Source organism: Anastrepha ludens, chromosome 2, assembly GCF_028408465.1.
Source record: "Anastrepha ludens isolate Willacy chromosome 2, idAnaLude1.1, whole genome shotgun sequence".
NCBI lineage: Eukaryota > Metazoa > Arthropoda > Insecta > Diptera > Tephritidae > Anastrepha > Anastrepha ludens.
In genome coordinates, this window is record NC_071498.1 from 65,145,851 (window position 1) to 65,168,640 (window position 22,790).

General features: G+C 39.1%; 2 protein-coding genes across 2 annotated transcripts in view; both read right to left on the reverse strand.

The window, feature by feature from the left end:
- The window catches only part of LOC128871654 (protein CREBRF homolog), a 161,784-nt gene extending 155,407 nt beyond the window's left edge, over positions 1 to 6,377 (reverse strand). Inside the window, exon 1 of the mRNA XM_054113581.1 lies at positions 6,159 to 6,377. The gene's annotated coding sequence lies outside the window, so the exon portion shown is untranslated. The remainder of the gene's footprint in view (positions 1 to 6,158) is intronic.
- Positions 6,378 to 14,784: 8,407 nt separating this feature from the next.
- LOC128871656 (BUD13 homolog) lies at positions 14,785 to 17,467 on the reverse strand. The gene is made up of 2 exons (XM_054113583.1): positions 15,257 to 17,467; positions 14,785 to 15,194 (listed from the first exon to the last, which is right to left on the reverse strand). The coding sequence occupies exon 1, from the start codon at positions 17,358 to 17,360 to the stop codon at positions 15,267 to 15,269; it is 2,094 nt and encodes a 697-aa protein (XP_053969558.1). The 5' UTR covers positions 17,361 to 17,467; the 3' UTR covers positions 14,785 to 15,194; positions 15,257 to 15,266.
- Positions 17,468 to 22,790: the final 5,323 nt, after the last annotated feature.

The following is a 22,790-nucleotide window of genomic DNA, read 5'->3' on the forward strand; positions in this document are numbered from 1 at the left end:
CATACTCCGAATTCTGACTATCATCACACAACTATTTGCTTTTTATGGTTGCCACTAAATGCCAACGAAGCTAAGCGAATTCCTTTTCTAAAGCAAATTTGTAAATTTTCAATGAATTCAAGCAATTAAACCACCACCAAACGGCTATGTAAATACCACCATTGCTATCACTACCACAAAGAAGGATTCCTATTAGAATTACACGCAAATAGTAAATATGATAGGGTGCTTCATTTAGCTTCAAGATTTGTTGAATACGAAAGCGAGACAAGAACAGTAGCACCCATTCAATTCAGTTGTCAGTAGGCAGTTACCAGCTCATAAAAACAGCAACCCAAAGCTCCCACGACAATCGGTTCTACGTTACCGGAGCGACCTGGACTGAGGAATGTTTATGCTGTTACAACAACAGCAATCCAATTCAGATGATGTACTTAAAGAGTTACACGCACACAAGGCACAGCGTATTGGCCAGGTACAAGGTCTGTATATTTTGGGTTGAAAGAATAAAATATTAAGCTGGTGTAATTTTTTAAATTTTTTGTTACAAACTACTTTTTTCTTTGTTGTTGTCGTTGTAGCAGCATAAACATTCCCCATATTTATATACAGGGAAGGCTGCTGGAGTGACAGCCCTTGGCCGGATATACTATAAATCCGGGTCGTTTCGGTAACAAACTTTTCTCTTTCTATTCTCCTGCTTGCTTATCTTATCCTTACCTAACTTTTCTTTTTTTTTGTTTACAGAAGCTCGCAATTTTGACACTCTCTTCTTAGTTTTCTCACACACCTGGTCTACAATTGCGTTACAGCGAAAATACGCTCATTTTTTCACTTCATTATGCGTCAAGACGGCCGCCGTAGCCGAATGGGTTGGTGCGTGAAACATCAAGAAAATTTTTTCTAATAGCGGTCGCCCCTCGCCAGGCAATGGCAAACCTCCGAGTGTATTTCCGCCATGAAAAAGTTCCTCATAAAAAATATCTGCTATTCGGAGTCGGCTTAAAACTGTACAAGATGGTGATTACAAGGTTTGGCCAGCCGAAACGAAATGGTGAGAATAACATTGGCTGTTACGTCATTGGGGGATTTGACAGAGAGAGAGGCTAATGCAATAAAAAAAAAGTGTAAAGTGAGGTTAGTTGCACTCGATCAGTCTTCCAAACAATTGTAGACGTAAGTAAGAGGGGCGGTGGCTGGGTTAATTTTCTTTCTATTTCATCTCTTTATATCATCTTTTGTATCAACCTCAGTTTTCCCAACCTTATTGTAAACAAACCGCAGTCACATCCCCTGTTACCTCAGCAAAGCAGCTGACTCCCTCAAAATCGCTGAGAGCCGCCTAACGGTCTGTAATGGCCACACCTTCTGCATTCTCTCCACCTAGATTATGCGTAAGGTTGTGCTCTGTCATTCTTACTTGTGAGGGCAGTAGAACTTGGGTTCTTGCCAATCAAGGGCAAACTCGATATTCGATGAAAAATGCCAGAATCTTTTCGACAGCACAACATCAATCTGTGCTGACTTACGGGAGAAAGGGTTAGAGAAAGACTTGGCGAATGGAATCCAAATATAGGGCTTATATGTCTTCCACTTGTTGAGGAGAATGCTAGAGCAGCCACAAACAACAGGTGAGCTAATTTGGAATCCCTATCGCATTCACTATCAACACGTCATCATCATCATAATTGATGGCTTAGTGCGGTGAACGAAAAACTCTAAACAAACTGAGGTTCTTTAAGTTGTACATTCACTTGTCACGGGAACGCCAACGGGATACTAGACTATTGGTCATATGGCAGCCAATAATTGGCAGACATAGGTGTAGAATCCATTTAGCACTTCTTGTGCGAATACCCTGCACTTGGGAGGTTGCGTTTCAGATTTTATTTATATTTATTTCCCAAATCTGAAGGAAAGTCTGAAAGGAAATTCATAGTATAAGCCCACCAAAAGCAAAAATAAGCACGTCCTTGTTGAGCTTGAGAGGCATCAAGTACACGCATATGTACCTACAAATCGGAAAATTATTATAAATTTGAAATTAATGACAAAAAAAAATAATTTTCTTTCATCTAAATCGTCTCATAGGCGATGCATCTCGTGATAGAGAGAATTTTTCACACCCGTTGGCATTTGCTACTGAATTATGTAAATCTTTCATGAATTTTCCTCACATTAAATACAACAACAAATTCCGAATACTATCTATTTGGATCTATCTTAGCGGAACAACCCGAGTAATATTCGGTTAAAGACCGCCCCACTTCAGATCACTCATCAGAATATTTCTGGATATGTTGTTACAACAACAATTAATCCGTTATTGGTTTTGACAAATTAGGAGCCATGATTTTTTGGCTCATTATTAACCCTTTTGCATCATTTGACAGAATAGTCCGGAATAAATTATTGTTTTGTTAAAGTTTGAGGAAAAGTAATAATTTTTGTAATCCTGAAACATTCTTTTCATTAGAACAAACAGTAAAAATCCTGCCAACACAAGGTATTTTGAGTAAATTGCGCCTTTCGAGCGGTGATGCAAAAGGGTTAATTGATAAGTGACTTCTGATTTAGTGTCATTCCAAAGCCAGCAATGTCCTTTCTACAAAGAGTCACTAAGCCTGCAGTGAGCCTCAAGACGGAACACAATTCTACCTACCTGCCAATTTTTAGTGTGACAAAGATTTTGGAAACAAATTTCTCAGGTATGACTTTAGGCTTTTTGAATTCTTCTTTATTAAGAAACTCAAATATCAATTTTTGGGTTGCCTCCTTTCTCAGGTATCAATTTTTCAGCTATGCCTTTATAATTTTTGAATTATTCTTCATTAACAAAATCAAAAATCAATTTTTGGCATGCCCCCCGGATAAGTTTCTGAGTCCACCATTAGGTATACTTTACGTACATACATACATACATACATACATATACATCTATATGTAGACATATGTGCATAGTTCAATTGCCGATACAACCCCTTTCAGTAATAAACTTGTGGATGAAGTGATTTTCTATTTTCCGCAAACAGCCAAGAAAACTGGAAAATTGCAAGAAGAAAAGTAAATATATAAATACATAGAGCTTGTCATGCTCAAAATTGTAAGCTACAACTTAAAAATACATAGATTTCTACATACAAAGGTATGTAAATGCTGCGGAAAAACTCAATAAACTGGCGCTCCTGCTGCTTAAGTGCTCTTCTACGCCATCCACCTTCTTTTATTTTTCTACCACCTCCCGTTTTCATAATTTTTCATATTTGTGAAAAACTGTGGGACGAACACGTGCGAATCGTAGATTCAAAAATGCTGCCAAGCACATTTGTAGTACCAAGCAAAACAAAGCGAAGACCAGGGCATCCTGTTGCTTTCGCTCTCTCTCTGCTCAGTCACTATTAACAGCGCTATGCTAAGGGGATGTAATTGAGCGCAACAGCTTGTTGATATGCGGGGTTCCAGAGGAAAGCATTTAAAATTAATAATTTATTAACAAAAACTTTGAATTCCACCCTTTTAGTGAAATTTTTCTGATGTGAGTTTCCTCAAGTACTGTTACTTCTATTGGGCACCAATGTACGCATGTACATATGTATGTAAGAGTAAAACATGTTTTGGAATGCCTATTTAATATTTCGCGTCTTTGTAGATCACGCCTTGTCAGCGTAAAGTGTCGTATTTGCATTTATGAAGCGAAACAACGATTGGAGGGCCTACACGTCGTATGAAGTCAAAGAACTTTTCGAGGTGAAATTCCAAATTAATTGAAAAATCGTAAATCGCTAGCAATGTTTGTTGATGTAACAGCCAGCAAATAGCTATGTACATATGCTGCCGCGCTACTTAATGTAATAATCAAATTAAAAACAAAAAGAAAAACAAAAACAAAAAACAACGAATAATAATACAAACAATAATACTCTGACGTCAACATCACAAAAAGGGCAGCCGCAACAAACATTAACATTTACAAATACTTAAATTGACAAATGCTCCGACCGCAGGGCTGCTAGAAACGTAAACTATGTGGTTCTAAAGTACAAGTCTATTGGCGAGTAGGCGCCTCGTTAGTATGTGTAAGCACATATGTAAATATGTGAGATTGATAAACGTTAGAATTCGGTCGCATGTGGTTACTGTGTTTATATTGCAGTCACATAAATATTTTTACATTCATACATATGTATGCGTGTATGTACATTTGATGTAGAATATGACGAGTTGAAGAAACGAATTCATGGTCGCTCTAGACAGTGTGAAACACTTAATAAGAACAATGCCAAGGGTAGGAGACTTATAGGCCAGTGATCGCACTCGCAAAAGACAAGAGGCACACATGTAACTAAATAAGAAACGGCAAACACACTAAAAGCAAAAACAAAAACAGCAATTAATAAAAAGCTCACCAGTCGGTATACACACATATAAGAGTTAAATAGATGCAAGCAAACAAAAGCACAAACACAACCACAACAAATAAACAAAATTAGCAAGTCAGCAGCAGTTAGCGAATAACCATGTAAGCCGAAATAACCAAGCTAAAACGGCGCTCATCGACGGAGTGGCAACCATAGGTTACGACACTGTCAAGTTCAGGGCAAACAAATATAATTGGAGACAAAACAATTAAGCTTTTTATATATTTATATATTTTTTTTTTTATATTTATACATACACACACACATACGTTTTTACCTGGTATGTAATCAGAAAACTGTATTTTGTAACATTAGCGTAGGTGGAAGAAAAATTACTTTATATTTAGATATTTGAGAGTCTAAAAGTAATTTTATTAGAAAATTAATAGTTTTTGGGAGCGCAATCGCTGCAAACAACATATTTCACAATTTTTTTTTTAATTACAATATGTTCACAAGACAGACGACGTGTATCGTACCAATGAGGGCTTGCATACAATTACTAGTTCAATTTTCTACAGTACAGCAGTTCCAAATAGAGGAAATATTTTGTGTGGTTCCTTAGCCTTGATAGGAAGATAATGGCACAGGACCAGATCTCTTCGGCATGTATGCGTGTTGTTGTAGCAACATAAACATTCCCCATACATATACAGGGAATGCTGCTGGAGTGATGTCAGCTATAAATTCGAGTCGTTCCGGTTACGTAGAACCGGCTGTCTAAGCAATCTATTAAGAAAGTGATTTTCAAAGGCATGCACGCAGCCATGCTTCGGCTGGGATATTACGCTGATCCCATAACAACAGGTACCCCCTTGAAGCCAAGATACCTTCCAGACGTATCAGAAACCAACTTTTCGAACAGACTGCCATGGAAAAGACATACATCAGTCAATCATTACGCAATGCAACTATAGCGGCAGGCCTTGAACGAGATTCAACGTGATTCCATCACACTGTATCTTGCATTAGCTGGTGGGTTAACTGAACCTCATTGGAGTTGAGTGCTTCTTGCGAACTGTGTGCTCCCCGATGATGACTATTACTTGAATCTCACCTGTACTGGTTCTAACCGACGATAATCAGATATTTAATTACATTTACGTCAAATTATATATAAAGCAGTACTTGCAACTGGAATGTTCATATACCTACATTCAGGACCGTGGAGAGAGTATTCGGGCCCCGGGCGGAAACTTGAGATGCGGACCCCTTCAAATTATGTCTAATTCATATAATTCGAATTACTCTCGAGTCCGGGCCCCTCTGAAAACTCCAGGCCCGGGGGAAAAAGTACCCGATTCCCCCCTCTCGTCGGGCCTGCCTACATTAACATACATTTGCTTAAAATAAAAGAAGTGATATCTACAACCAATGGGGCAAGAGCGTACAAATAATTAAAAAAGCAGCAAGGTGAAAACCTTGAACTTGACATGCTCCAAGGTAGAGGGATTATACACAATTTGGAATCATCAAACAGAACTTAGACCCATTCTTAGGCACAGCTGCATTCATACATTAACAGGAAACATCTGGCAAAAGTAGTGTTTATATTCACTTAGCGAGTGGATAAAGTAAGTCAAATTAGCTACTTGCTGCCAGCATCAAATATATATGTATATACGCAGCTCCAGTCCATAAAGTCAGCAACACAAGATGCTCCGCCAATATTTTCAGACACTTTCAAAGCAAAGCACTTCTATATATTTCAGTCAATTCCATCGATCTAATTCTACTTACCAATTGTAATCAATTTTAAATGTACTTTAATTTGTTTAATTGTTCGTAAACGAGTTGAGTGTTTGAGGCACAAATAAAAGGAAATATTTTCACACTGAATTCCAATACTGTGCTTGCAGATACAACGCGAACATAATGATAATCACAAAAATAACCAACTGTTGTTTTCATTAGAGAACGTTTAATATGTTTCTTATTGCTTAGCTCATTCGCTTTGTACGCTGGTTTATTGTGTTGTTTATTTTGGTTCTTTGGTCTCTTCAGCGCCAAATTAGCAGTTATCGATCAAAATTGTTATCGGCCAATGCAACAGCTAGGGTTGCATGCGGTCAAAGCAAAAAACTTTTAAGAAGAGTATAGAAATATTTTAAAAATGTAGCCTAATAATTTTAGTAGCATGCAAGTTTTTTAGAATAAAAAATAAAAATAAAATAAATTTAGTAATGTTTTAAGTTATTTTTTATTATTATTATTTTGGACAGAAAGAGTTCCCATGGCAGTCGGTTCTACGTACTGAAACACCTAGGGTTTTTCCCAACCAAGGGTTGCCGCCCCAGCAAAATAGCCCTATCTAGTACACCGACCTCCACAGAATAAAAGAAACCTACGTAATACCATCCAAGCTAAGGAAAGGGACCTAGTTGAGCACACGTTTATTTTGTCTTGCAGGGTATTTTTATTAAAAATGTTTCATTTTGATAGCGAGATCCCACAAGCAGAGGCATGATAGTATATTATCAGTTACTGCATTAATTTTCGTTCATTTCGGCAAAAAATAATATACCACTCAAGGACCCCAACTTTACAAAGTTTCTAAAAGATATGATGATTAATATTCTCGCATTCATTTTGGTAATAAATTAATTATTTGGCATTGGAGTTTGATATTGTAAAATATGCTACAAACTTCAAGCTCCCGTGCCGAAGAATTAATTAAGAATATTTTAGACATATTCAAAAACTGGACGAAGGACGCAAAATTTAAAATTGAGTTTTTATATGGAAATGAAATTGAGTGAAATTGTATACGAAATAAATTTTAAGTGAATGTTAAAAATGCATCAAACTCGTCGGAAAATTAATCAGCATTCCACACGGCGGGCCGTCCAAACTTCCTGTTAACCTCTCCATATGTTTCTTCGACTGATATCGGTCAGAAATCATAAACTTTTCGACTTTTTTGACGACAACTTTGAAAGATATCAGGCAATTTTGCTAGCTGGGAATAAACAAAACTGCAACTAAGGGTATTCATGTAGCTATTTACTTCTTTTTGGTCGGCGTATCCGTGTTTGCTCTTAGCCATACGGTTGTCAGGTCATATCGTTAATGATGTAATTAAATTTGTGGCTGTTTCTCGCTGCCTCTGTTAGTTCTCCTTTTGTTTTGGGACTTGCCCACTCTTTAAGTGGTCTAGAAATTTCAAAAAATTGATTTTTGTTTTTCGATATTTCGAAAGTATAGCATCTTAAGAATATGCCGTGAAATTTTCATACGGAAAGTCCCAATATTATAGCTTCTACAGGCTATTAACTAGGTAGAGAGCGGTCAGCGCGCTTCTGTACCTCAAACTTTAAACTCATTTTTCTCGAAATGACTTTTTTCGGACTTCTTCTTCTTAATTGGCGCGATAACCGCTTACGCGATTTTGGCCGAGATTAACAAAGCGCGCCAGTCGTTTCTCTCTCGTGCTAACCGGCGCCAATTGGACACACCAAGTGAAGCCAAGTCCTTCTCCACCTGATCTTTCCAACGCAGAGGAGGCCTTCCTCTTCCTCTGCTACCACCAGCTGGTACCGCATCGAATACTTTCAAAGCCGGAGCGTTTGTATCCATTCGGACGACATGACCCAGCCAACGAAGCCGCTGGATCTTTATTCGCTGCGCTATGTCTATGTCGTCGTAAAGCTCATACAGCTCATCGTTCCATCGTCTGCGATATTCGCCATTGCCAACGTGCAAAGGTCCAAAAATCTTACGCAGAATCTTTCTCTCGAACACTCCAAGCGTCGCTTCATCGGATGTTGTCATCGTCCAAGCTTCTGCGCCATACGTTAGGACGGGCATGATGAGAGTCTTGTAGAGTGTTAGTTTTGTTCGTCGAGAGAGGACTTTACTGCTCAATTGCCTACTTAGTCCAAAGTAGCACTTGTTGGCAAGAGAGATTCTACGTTGGATTTCAAGGCTGACATTGTTATCGGTGTTAATGCTGGTTCCTAAATACACGAAGTCTTTTACAACCTCAAAATTATAACTGTCAACAGTGACGTGGGTGCCGATACGCGAGTGCGCCGACTGTTTGTTTGAAGACAGGAGGTACTTCGTTTTGTCCTCGTTCACCACCAAACCCATTCGCTTTGCCTCTTTATCCAGTTTGGAGAAGGCAGAACTAACAGCGCGGTTGTTAAGGCCGATGATGTCAATATCATCGGCATACGCCAGCAATTGTACGCTCTTATAAAAAATTGTGCCTGAGCGATTAAGTTCAGCGGCTCGTACGATGCTCTCCAACATCAGGTTAAAGAAGTCACACGACAGCGAGTCACCCTGTCTGAAACCTCGTTTGGTATCAAACGGCTTGGAGAGGTCCTTCCCAATTCTGACGGCGCTGCTGGTGTTGAGCAACGTCATCTTACATAGCCGTATTAGTTTTGCGGGGATACCAAATTCAGACATCGCGGCATACAGGTAACTCCTTTCCGTACTGTCGAATGCAGCTTTGAAGTCGACGAAAAGATGGTGTGTGTCGATTCTCCTTTCATGGGTCTTTTCCAGGATTTGGCGTATTGAGAATATTTGGTCAATGGTGGACTTTCCAGGTCTGAAGCCACACTGATAAGGTCCAATCAGTTGGTTGACGGTGGGCTTCAGCCTTTCACACAATACGCTCGCTAGAACCTTATAGGCGATATTTAGAAGACTAATCCCGCGGTAATTGGCACAAATTGCAGGATCGCCCTTCTTATGGATTGGGCAGAGCACACTTAAATTCCAATCGGCAGGCATGCTTTCATCCGACCATATTTTGCATAGGAGCTGATGCATGCACCTTACCAGCTCCTCGCCGCCATGTTTGAATAGCTCAGCCGGCAGGCCGTCGGCGCCCGCGGCTTTGTTGTTTTTTAGCCGTGATACTGCTATTCTCACCTCGTCATGGTCGGGTAACGGAACGACAATTCCGTCGTCAACGATTGGGGTATCGGGATCTTCACATTCTCTATGACATGCGCAGCTGTCACCGTTTAACAGGTTCGAGAAGTGTTCCCTCCATAATTTAAGATTGCTCTGTACGTCAGTCACCAGATCGCCGTCTTTGTTCTTACAGGAAAACGCCCCGGTCTTGAAACCTTCTGTAAGCCGCCGAACTTTCTGGTAAAATTTTCGGGCGTTGTTCCTGTTGACCAGCATCTCAAGCTCCTCGCACTCACGTATTTCGGCCTCTCGTTTCTTCTGTCGGATAATACGTCTCTCTTCCTTTTTCAGCTCTCTGTAGCGATCCCACATGGCTCGCGTTGCGCCCGATCGCAGCGTGGCTCTATAGGCGGCATCCTTTCTTTCTGCGGCAGCATGACATTCCTCGTCGTACCAATTGTTTTTTCGGGCTCGCCGGAATCCGATTTCTTCTTCGGCGGCGGTACGTAGTGAACGAGAAATGTTGCTCCATTGCTCGCGCATGCCGGTTTGTTGGGCAGTGCTCTCCGAGAGCAGGAGTGAGAGTCGAGTGGCGAATCTTCTGGCTGTCTGTTGTGATTGCAGCTTTTCGATGTCGAACATTCTTTGCGTAGGTAGATGTACGTTTTTTGCTGCACAGAGGCGGGTGCGCAGCTTGGCTGCAACAAGGTAATGATCCGAGTCGATGTTGGGCCCTCGGATCGTACGTACATCTAATACACTAGAAGCGTGTCTTCCATCTATCACAACATGATCGATCTGGTTTCGCGTTTTTCGATCAGGAGACAGCCAGGTAGCTTGGTGTATCTTTTTATGCTGGAATCTGGTGCTGCAGACTACCATGTTTCGGGCCCCGGCGAAGTCGATCAGCCTCTGTCCGTTACCGGATGTTTCGTTGTGCAGGCTGAATTTTCCGACTGTGGGACCAAAAATTCCCTCCTTGCCCACCCTGGCGTTGAAGTCGCCAAGCACGATTTTTATGTCGTGGCGGGGGCAGCGCTCATAGGAACGTTCCAAGCGCTCATAGAAGGAATCTTTGGTCGCATCGTCCTTCTCTTCCGTCGGGGCGTGGGCGCAAATTAGCGAGATGTTAAAAAATCGCGCTTTGATGCGGATTATTGCGAGACGCTCGTCCACCGGAGTGAACGACAGTACTTGGCGACGAAGTCTCTCTCCCACAACAAATCCGACACCGAATTTGCGCTCCTTTACATGGCAGCTGTAGTAGACGTCGCAAGGTCCTATGGTTTTCTTACCTTGCCCCGTCCATCGCATCTCTTGGATGGCAGTGATGTCAGCCTTTACTCTCACGAGGACATCAACCAGCCGGGCAGAGGCACCTTCCCCATTAAGGGACCGGACATTCCAGGTGCATGCCCTCAAATCATATTCCTTATTTCGTTTGCAGGGGTCGTCATCAGTAAAGGCAGTTCTCATCCGAGGCTTTGTAATTCTTTTCATTGGGGGGGATTTTTAAGTGGCGGGTCCCAAACCCAGCGCACAACCAGCTATCCTGGAATGCTTCGCCTTCTCACGTTAGCTCACTCCCGAACGGGTGTTCGGGAGCTACCCAGAGGATACGTGGGCTAATCCCGGCCGTTGTGAGCTGCTTGAACCATATGTAGAAGAATCGTCCTGGCCACTCCCAAGTGAATGGCGATCAGTAACTTTCCCCACTTGCGTGGACTTCTACACATGGAACCATCCTCCTTTTTTCGGACTGGTGTTGTCAAAAAAAAAAACCATTCAACCGAATCGTCTGAAATTTTAATATGTTGTTCACTACATCAATGGCTATCGCCTGTACTAGAAACAAATTATTATTTCAATTATTTCGCAATTTTGTGTTTAAACAATTGAAACAAACCCGAGTTTTAAAGTGTCAAATTCAAAACCGCGACATTTTGTGAAATGTTTTTTTTTATTCCAGGAGCGGGGCATAGCTACAGTCATACTGATTTAAAATTTCTTTGGTTTTTGTGTTTCAAATAAATAAAAGAGTCAAAATAGACAACACCGTCCTTGTCCATTTTTTCGGGAGGGTCAACTTCAGCGCCAATTTTTTAATTATTAAAATTAAAAAAGAAAATCATTTTGGTATATAAAAGAAGATAAATAAAAAATCTAAAAATTTAAAAATCGTTTTTCTTTTTTTTTATTATAAAAAAAATTCTTCACAATACCCCAAATTTTCGAGTTCTAGACCACCGGGACGCCTTAACAATAGAAGACTTAAATTGTAACTACTGCGATTAAAAAAAGAATATCTACTCTAATTCAGTCCATGGAGAATCATGCGCGGTTTCAAGAGAGACTATTGGGACCAACATGTCCATATGATTTTCCGTAAAATCATGTGCTCCTTCAACTTCGTTCTAATCTAGCCACTCTAAGCCGTTGAAGCTTGCGCACAGTAAATCATTAGCTCGTCTTGTGACAATCCGTGAGGGTCGCACTTTGCGGAACATACGCGCTTGCTTAGCTGGTGCAATGTGAGCTGCTCTCCTGTGCTCTGCAGCTCTTGTGATAGATGCGAAGTAAATACCGCATGTACTGCAGCATATTTTCTCTAAATCATCACGTATACTTGGGCAATAGAGATCATAAGGCGTACTGATAAAGGCATTCAGCGGTTGAATCGGTACGCGTATTAGAAATGGAGCAAATGATTTTCTGTCATGTTCTTTAAAGTCCGGAATTGTCAAACGTCAACCTGAGTGATAGGGCGTTCGGCTCATAGTGGCGCGAAAACAACCGACGGGCTACACTGTACCGCAAAATTCAGATTAAATTGAGCTATTTGGTATAAAACAAATATGGTAGTTTGACAAGAGTAATGTACATATAACGTCGAAGTATGAATGAAATTATTTTCTTTCGAACGAATTAGTGAATGATCTTAATCATACTACGATTACGCTTGAGATTAAATCTTAAGCATGTACAATGTTTTTGTTTCAATCAGAAAAAAAATTGCGTGATATTTGCCGAGACCCCCCCTCTCTCCAACGTAAGATTAGATGAGATTTGACTCGACCCCCTCCCCCCCTTAAACATCTCACGTAATTTATGGACGCCCCCTTATGTAGACGCTTTGTCTTCAATTTAAATTTATCAGATAGAAGTCACCGTTGTGTAAAATATTTCTACGAGTAAAGTAACTCTTGGTTGTGTTTTTAGAAAGTGTTCGTGGTTTAGCTTTGGCTTTCAATGTAGCATCCTATGTGACTCCTCCAGAATACGGAAACTATTTCCTTTGATAGAACCCAAAGAGCTTCTGGTGTCAGATGGGTTGAGGCAGTACAGCATTTGGTGTTGTTGTTGTACCAGCATGAACATTCCCTCTAAATTTTTGCTGAGTTCCGGTGGCATGACTGCCCTTGGCTGAATATAAATCCGAGGCATTCCCATAACGCAGAACCAGCTGCTGGAGACACTCCTAGCTTATTTGATACAGGTACAGGTTTAAAGAGTTTTATATTGCATAATATTTTGCGAAAATGGAAAAACAAAGTATGTAAATATTATATCTCAAAAAGTGCACTAATTTCATTGTGCAGAGGTCGCGGTCGACCAAAAAACACTTGGAGAAGGTCGATGTTGCGCGAACTAGCAGATGCTGAAATCTCATGGGACGGAACAAAAACAACAGCACAGAACCGTGTACGATGGAAGAGTCTTGTCGAGGCCCTATGCTCCCGAGAGGAATGTACAAGGAAAAAAAAAAATTCATTGTAACGCAGGGGAAAAAAATAACGCCTCAGGTTAGATGATACAGTTAAAAACGAGCAACTATATAAGTATTTATATTTTTGGAGTTTACTCGATAAGAAACGATATATAAGGCCCATGGTATGAAAAATATGGGTAGTAAAATCGTGTGAATCTCCGGAAGTGTACGCTGACGGAAGTGACGCGTTGCCCTTTTTCTATATTCTAGTGAGAAAAAGCACTGCCTACCTTGTGGCGCTACTTTGTTGGTGCAAACTTGTAGGAAATATTTATTTCCTTGTGGTTGCTAATTTCTAGTCAGCCTATTTAGTGCTTGTGCGTTCGTTGAGAACCTACATATACCAGTGATATCGTCTGAACCTTTGGAGGAGATTGTCTTCAAAAACCCTTACAATGGTTCATCTGCCAATTACACGCCAATGAACTACCGCTTAGACATTTGTTTGAATACATTGATGGCTCTACGTCTGAAAGCTTTAACGGTGAAATAGAGAAAAAATTGAAGGATTGTGAGAAGCTTTCTTTCGTCAATTATAAACCAATTATATTCACACTACCAGATATATCCAGTGAAAAAGATTGCAAAGACAGCTTAAAAAAGAAAAACCCCAAAAAAATTGTTCATTCCAGGTGGCTTACCATAGCGAATAGAATAAATAAATTTATATTTTTCCAGTAATATAGAAAAGGTCTGCAATTACTCCTTTTGCATATTAAATATATTTTTAAATATCACGGTAATCGTTCTTAAGGAGTAAACTCCAGTCGCGTGTCGGTGCTGACACACACACCCTTTTTTTTTTAATTTTGAGGTATTTAGTACTTTGTTGGGTATCCTTTATTATCAATTACATTACTTGCACGTCTACGTGGCATGTAGTCAACCAATTTTTTGTGTATTCAGTACTAATTTGGTTCCACTCTTCAAGGTTTGCCCTTTTGAGATCAGATTTGTTATGGATGTAGTATTTTCTTATGTCTTCAAAACCGACCACAAATTTTCGATGACTTCAAACCCGGTGCTTGTATAGGAGTTTCCACAATGTGGACACATTTATATATTGACCATGTTTGCACTATTTGTGATTTGTGCTTAGGGTTGTTATCTCGATAAAACAGAAAGGCATCTTCAATTGATAATTCTTTAGCGCTTTGAATCGAATTATCTTACAGAGTCAAATTTCCCACTCCTTTTGATGGCATGCATGCCCAAACCATAACGTTGCCACCGCGGTGATTTATAGTAGTTCGTAAATTTTGTGGTTTGCGCTCAGTATTGACCTCGCGCTATGTTAAAGGTCTGCAATCTGGTCCCAATAAGTTTAGTTTTACCTCGCCTGCAAAAACTACGATCTTCGAAAATGCTGGGGTTCTTTCTTATTCACTTCACACTCTTCGCGCTCTTCCTCTGTGAACGTTTTATTTGGGGCCTGTCGTCCCTTATTTACCACACGATTTTCATCCATAAAGCGTTCACTAATGTGTTGATCTATTGACGAGCTTGAATGTACCATTTCAGCTATTTTTTGAAATGCTCCTCACGTTTTCCTATCGAAGTGACTGTATGTCGTATGGTCCGTTTTCGCATTCGGTAAAAAAAAAATTAGATTCTCTTGAGAGTTACTATCCACAATTTTCGAGCAAATGAAAACTTTAGAATCTATGAAGAAAAAAAAAAAAATTACGGAAAGTATAGGGATCATTATGCCATTACAACACTATGTATAAAAGAGATGAAATGTATTTTAGAGTAAAAGCAGGTATCTAATACATAATTTGCCTCCCAATATCAAAGGCATTGATATGGTAAACATTTGACTAAGTCTATGAATTGCTAGTGTAGTTTAACAGTTCTTGCTATTAAGCGCCATAACAATGAAACATCTCTAATAAATGTAATACAATAATTTCCACTTACACACCTATATATTATATATATTTGTATATTTCTATTCTGTAGTCCTAATACAAAAAAATTTTAATATTAATAAAAAAATTTTACACATAATATTATATATATAAATGATGAATGAGGAGGATAGTTGTAGACAGCGGATGGAATGCATTGATTTTCCTGAATCTTTTCCCAATAACTGCTACAGAAATAAAAACTCTGTTTACTAGCATACAGAACTGAAAAACAAAAATATCAAAAATATTACAGAAGTCAATAATTTTAAGTCACACAACAGTACCTAATTTGCTTCACATATCCTCCACACTGTACAGATACGCCTCTACCTGTGCCGCGCGTTTCTCATTTTGCACATCAAACCACTTCTTTTCGAAGCCATTCGACCTATCAACGCCATCCCACCTATAGCCAGGTCGTATGCCAAATCGATTTTCAGGATATGAGCCCTCATACTTAGGTATCTCCGCTAAGGCACCCGTCTCCTTCTGTCGTTCCTTCTTCTTTTTACGCATATACTCCAGCATTGGATCATCGGCGCGCTCTTGCTCGCGTAGATAGCGATCCAAATCCTCGTCATTTTCATAGCGAGCTAGTGGCTTGCTGCCTTCATATGACTCAGCCTGCGCACGTTGTCTGTGCTCCTCAACTTGCTTTAAACCTTTGCCCCAACGATCGTATTTTTCTTTTTTCTTCCGTTCATGTTCCTCTTTACGGCGTCGCTTTTCCGGATCTTCTTCTTCAGCGTCGCGCGCGCGTTGGCCCTTCCGACCTGTACTGCGCACGCGAACCTCAGCATCGCGTCCCGACACTTCCTTGGACATTTCATTATACATGCGCTCCTCTCGCTGACGGCGCTCCTCAGTCTCTTGCATAAGTGACTTGGCATCCTGTATACCAGCCTTTTTGCCATCCAGCGTCCTAGAAGCTTTCGGTTTGTGAGTTGGTGGTGGCGAATCGCTGCTTCTGCGTTCCAACTTAGTCCATCGACTAGGCTTGGGCTGCACTGAAGGAGAGCGATCCATTTTAACAATATCCTGCCTTCGTCGTGGTGGTGATTGATCTGGTGAACATTTTTCACGTTTTATGCGAACTGGTGAATCATTTTGGTGCTTTCGTGACGGTGAACGTCTGCCGTCGTAACGTGTGGGCGGTGATTTATCACTAGAATTTCTACGATTTATTTTCGTGGGAGATTTGCTACGTCTACGATATTTTTCGGTATCTTTACTCCTCGGTGGGGATTCGGCGTACGATGCTCTATATTTTTTGTGTTGTTGAAAATTCTGCTCAGCACTACGACTGCGACTTTTTCTCCTGCCTTTTGTCGATTTATTTCTACCTTTTCTTGGTGGGCTTTGATCGGAACTTGATGATCTTGTAGCAACTTTTTGTCTAAACTGGCTGCTCTTTCTAGGTGGGCTTTGGCTGGTAGAATTATTTCTTTGTCGATATGGGGAACGATCCCTTCTCCTTGGGGGACTTTGATCAACCGCACGCTTATTCTTTCGTGCAGGACTTTGATCTGGTGTTCTGTTACTTCGCTTTGGTGGGCTCTCATTGGATAACCGTTTGGCTTTCCTTGGCGGGCTCTGGTCAGGTGACCGCGCAACCCTTCTTCTCGGGCTTAGGTCGGAAGTGCGCTTGCAATTCCTTCTTAGAGGGCTCTGATCTAATGTATTTTTGCTTGTTTTCGGCAGACTTCCATCTGGTGATTGGTTACGATTTCTCCTCGGGCTGTAATCCGGTGTACGTTCGTTTCTCCTTGATGCGTATTGTTCAGGCGAACGTCGACTTTCCCTTCGAGTACTTTGATACGGCGAATGTTCGTTACCTCTTCTACTACTTTTACCTGGCGAATGATTATGCGTTCTTAACGATTTGTCTTTAGTAGAGCTCCCATTCCTGCTTTCAGCTTTACTTGGCAAATTATTCTTATGTTTACGTCTAGGGGGTGAGATATCAGGTGACCGTTTAGCCATTTCTTTGGTTAGATTTCGTCGTGGTGGCGAAAATTCATCTTTTATTTTGCGTTTAATTTGTTTAGGTCCCCAGAGATCCTCATCCGTCTTCAAATCCATGCTTACTTCATTTTCTTCTTCGGGCTCCTCCTTCACCACAATGCTTCGCCACTTTGGTACATTAGATATATCTTCAATATACTCGCCGACAATCTGCGGCGCATCTTCACCTCCTAGAAGGAGCTCCTCATCAAATTCTTCTTGTGTTTGATTGTACGTCGCATCGTCGTCAATAATTTTCACTTTGGCGGAACCAAACTCTCGTTTTCGTTTCTTGTCTTTCTTTTTCTTTTTTGACTTATCACCGGATAAGTATTTTTTGAGATATTCTTTTTGATCAATTTTAGTAGAAGCGTGTGATGACATTATTTATACTTGGCGAAATTATTTCAACTGTTTAATAAAAGGCGCTTTCGTTTAGCACAAAACAATTCCACACTTCCATTGCCAAATATGCTGCTTCTTGTGCTATCAGTTATTCACAATAAACAAGCGCATGTCAGCTGGCGGAGAAATGTGTAGCAGCGACCTCTGCTGTAAATATTGGCATTGTAGGGTTTGAAACATGGATTAAGGTTTCATACATTCGCTTTTTTTTACTGTAGGAACGATGGATTCAATTTATTGATAGAGATTTAAAACTACTGTTACGCTATTTTATTTATCTGCTTATTGCTCTATGGCCGTTTTATCAATATTTTTTTGTTTACGTTTTCCTTTCATATTAACCCATTCGCTTTTATATTAAAAAATAAAGCACATTTATACTTGGAAAAAAGAATTGGATATTTTAACATACATATATTTCTGAGAAACCACTTGGATTTCTTTTATTTCAAAGAAGAAAACAAATAAAATGGTCAAAGGCTCGAAAAATTATGATTTTCAATAATTTTTGTTTTGCTAGCCAATTGCTTTATTTTACAAAAATAAAAACATAGCATTAACACATCATGTTTCGACTTGACTTTAGCAAAATTAAAAAAAAATTAATTAATAATTGTAAAAGTTATCGCTGTTTGTATGAAGCCCGTTTCTCCAGAAGTCCCTTGCGGTGATCCATCTCAAGTCCTTGGAGATTCATCTAAAATCAATCGGACAAGAGAAATTAGTTTTATTAATAGATAATATTGTGCCTGATCGAATCTTTCTTTTCAAAGTTAACAACATGGCGGCCTAAGAAAATATTTTTCAGATTTTCGAGAAAAAACCGACAATTAATGGTTAAAAAAAAATGAAATTTTGAAAAAAAAATCCTTCGATTAGGCACGAGATTTTTATGTTTTTCAAAAGCAGTATAAATTTTATTGAAATCTATCAAGCAGTTTTTAAGTTACAGCGATCACCAGTTCAAAAAACATAGTTTTGAGAAAAACGCATTTAAAGTTTTGCTATCGGTTCCGGAGCGCCCTTTGTCAATTGTTGTATAACTCGAAAAGCATTTGTCGGATTCACTTCAAATTCTCACACAATATTTTTAAGACTTTAAGAAAATACAAAAAACAAATCGAATTTTTTGAAAATTCTGACTGCTCTTAACAAAAACAACACCTTAAGAAAAAACAAATGCCTTAAATACCAACAGAATTGGTTGATTGGTATTAGTATAAAACGGAAAGAAATTAGTTATAATAAGAGAAAACAGAAAGTTCACGAGACTAAATATATGCAGAATACAGCACAATATTGTATTGTTCCACTTGGGAACATAGGGCTTCAACAAAACATTTAAATCTAATTCTGTTAACCGCTGTTCTCTTTACGACATTCCACGTTTGATTAACCGTTTCTAGTTCTCGAAGGTTAGAACGCTTCCAAGTATTTCGTGGACGACCAGGTCTTTGTGTCCTTGTGGGCTTCATTCCAATGCTGTTCTGCTAATGCTTTCCCGGTCCTTTCTGAGAGTGTGCCCGATCCATCCCCATTTACGACCACTTATCACCTTTTGGATTGGATCTTGCTCGGTGATCTGCCACAAGTCCGTATTTCGGACAGTGTTCCGGCAAAAAACTTTACATATTATTCGAAGGCATTTATTTGTGAAGCTTTGTAGTTTCTACGTAATACTTCTCGACACCAACCACGTTACACTTCCTATAATAGTGTGCATTTTACGCATGAGTTGAATATGTACTCTTGTTTTAGTTTTCTGCGAGATTTGTCTATTTTTCCAAATTTGCTGTAACTGAGCCTTCTTCAACTCCACCATTAGTCATACAGTGATCTATAGTTTTATAAAAAATGCATGAAAATTAATAAAACAAAAGAAAACTGGTCAAAAGGTCGTGGTACTATAGTTTTTAGGCGGGATGGACATATTTGAACTCGTTTAGCCTTTGTCGCCTGTGTAAATGCGCGTGTGTGAGCACCTTTTCAGGCGATGTTGAATAACTTAAAATTAACTTGAAAATTACTTCATGTATGTAAATGCAGCTGTAGTAATAGTAAAACGCAATATTATTTATTATTTTCACTGCTATTAGCTTTTACCTTTGACAGGTGTCTACTAACCAGACAAAAATCATCTAACCAGACATCAAATTTGTCGTTTGCCGATTATATTCTGATTTATGTGTCAGGTAACATTCCTGCATGAAAAATGTCAGTATGAAATCTTTGTGTAATAAAAGTGAATGGAAAAAGTTCAGTTCGGTCGGTTAAACTAAAATAAATCGAGTTTGTAAATATCGTTCCCTTAGTATAACAATAGCCTATGTGCTCATAGGCTATTATTTTTTTATTGAATTTTTGGATTCTCCATCGTCGATTTTATATGTGGTCAAAATTTTGTCAAATTCTAGTTCCACAAAGTGGGTCAAAACGTCAGTCAAAAAATAATATATATTTACAGACATAACGAGATTTGAGTGAGAGCTACTTTCGACAAAAAGTTTGAAATTCATTTTCTCAAAACATCAAAAAATGTATAGGCTATTTTAATACTAAGGGGACGCTATATTCGTTAGAAAAGTGAAATGGTCGCGAATGTGTTCGGGTTGACGAAGTGCCGGCGAAAGGGGAAAATAATACAAATTTGCATTTGAAATTTACGTAAATATGTATGTGTGTGTGCATGCGCGTGAGACGATCGTTTAACTTTGAATTCCAATAAGAATTTGCATAACATTGTTTGTGTAAAACGATGCAAATAGTCATGCACGTGCCTCCTGACATTGTTTAATGCTAATGCTGTCAACGCTGTGCCAAGATGCAGCTATAGGCCCCGATTATTAGGCTACGTTTGTGTGATCTTCTTGTCATGCATCCGCCATTCATAATGAATTGCTCGTTAGATGTCATTGCACCAATTACTGACGAATCAATTTGCGCTGCATTGCGTTGTTCGATCGCTCATAAATGTTTCACGATTGTTATTGTTTTGGTACATTTCTATTATTTAGCATTTGTTGTGTCTTATCTGTTTTACAATTCGTAATGTGTGGAGATGTCGGAATGTGGGCGCGTTCGAATGCTTGTTACAGTTACCGGCTTCCGATGCAAATTAGCAAAGTGAATAAGTAATTAAAAAGGAAGGCCCCATTATTATTAGACAAATATCGTGCAATTATGTGCATCTGTGTATGCAGATATGTGTGTACATGTAAATATGTATGTATGTATGTAGGTGGCTGCGAGCATTTTCATCAATGCATAGGCGCACACGCTTGCCACCGTTCATGCAGTTCAATTAAAGAATCGAATGATTGCGGTGGTTTCGTCCAAAAGCTTACGCATAAGCATACATACATACATACATACATACATCGTTTGTGCATGCAGTCTTGTTTTCTATCGAACAAGAAGCGATAAACATTTCAAATTTATTTAAAAATTTTGGTCTTTACAGATTATATATACATATGTATGTGCAGACATGCATATAAACATACATGCATAGATACTCAGTGTAATATGTACCCAAAACACGTGGCCCACACAATCTTGAAATTCATTTGTATGTATGTATGTGTGCACATAAATTTTTGTACTTAAATACATATTTACATACATATGCATGTACAGTGACTTGAAAAAACATTCGTAAAAACATTTGATGCATTTATTACTTTTAAGTAGAATATCTCTCGCATAAATCTCTTCCGATTCATGGACATAATTCAATAATCAAATATTTGTAAAGTTTGACAAGTGACTTCGGATGTTATTTAAGGGGTTATATACAGTTAGAAGGCCGAAAAAGGTGAATTTTCCAAAATTTTTTCTGAGAAAACTTTTAATTTTATTGATCTAAAAATTTGTACACATATTATGTTATCTTTTAACTCTATTTTAAGACTTAGTATCAGTAAAAGTATTTATTTGGAAAGGAGCTACAGCTGATCTCCGGTACTGAACTGAATCCTCTGAAATTAAAAAACCAAACAGATTTCGTTAAAGTAATGTTAAATCTTCTAATTAATCGAAGGAATAAGCGAAATACATTTTTTTGACAAATTGGTGGTTTTAAAAAAAAAAAAATTGATTTTTGACCGAAATTTCAGCCTTACATTTTTTATAAAAAAAAGAATATTTATCGGTAAGAAAAAATCTTCGTTTAATTACTTAAAACATATTTAAGTAGCTCGTGTTAAAATTTGAGACTAATCGGTTTAGCCGTTTTCGAGTAATGTTGGTCACTGACTTTGAAAACACTATTTTGAGAAAAACGCGCTTAAAGTTTGAAATGCACTTCATATTATTTGAAAAGCACTTTACAAATTTGCGTGTAACTTCGAAAATATTCACCAGAACGACATTAAATTTCCGTGTGTATCCTTAGGTAGGTAGGTAGGTAGGGTGGTTGTCGTAAGACACACTTAGACCTTCGGCAGGTCCATTGTGACACCACTGGAGCTTATCCTTACTCTACGTGTTCCCTTTCAAACCATCCGGTTGCTTTAATAAACGAGCAGAGCTTCGTTAGTTTTAGATGGGCTATATTCGCTACATCGGTTAGAAATGCTGTATCGAGGGTGCGCAGCCTTCTCCTAGCTAGGCTTTCACACTCACATAAAAGGTGTCTGACTGAGGAAACAGACAGCTGTATTTAGACAGCTTCTACAGAAATCGAAGTAAGGTAGTCCTAACCTTCTAGCGTGGCTGCCTATTAAACAATGACCTGTTAATACACCTATCATTTTTCTTATAGATTCCCTGTTGAATCTTAGCAAGATCTTCGATCGACCGCTGTTCCAGTTCGGCCATGTCTGTCTGCTTAGTTCGCATGTTGTGAGGTTTTGCCAGATTGTATTTACCTTTTTGATGGTTTCCCTGTCTATAAGTAATTTACAAGTGGCTATAGGCATGGGTATCAGCGCCTTATCCGGTTCGAGATCGAGCGTTGTACCGGCTCTTGCGAGTTCATCCGCCTTACAATTTCCTGGAATGTCCCTGTGGCCTGGTACCCAGATAAGGTGCACCTTGTAGCACTTAGATACGTCATCTAGTAGTTTAAAACATTCTAGAACTGTTTTTGATGAGTGCGTTTTTGATTCCAGCGCTTTTATTGCTGCTTGACTGTCCGAGTAAATGAAGACTTCATTTGTGGATAATACTCTCGTTTTTATTTCTTTAAGCCCCTCTTTTATGGCAGTGACTTCCGCCTGAAATACACTGCAATGATCAGGTAAGCGAAATGATTGGCATACTCCGAGTTTGTCGGAGTAGACCCCTCCACCTACTTTGTTATCCAGTTTTGAGCCATCTGCGTAGATGTTTAAGTCATTTATCTTAACAATGAGCCCGTTATCCCATTCCTCTTTGGAAGGAAATACTGTGACGAAGGATTTATACAAA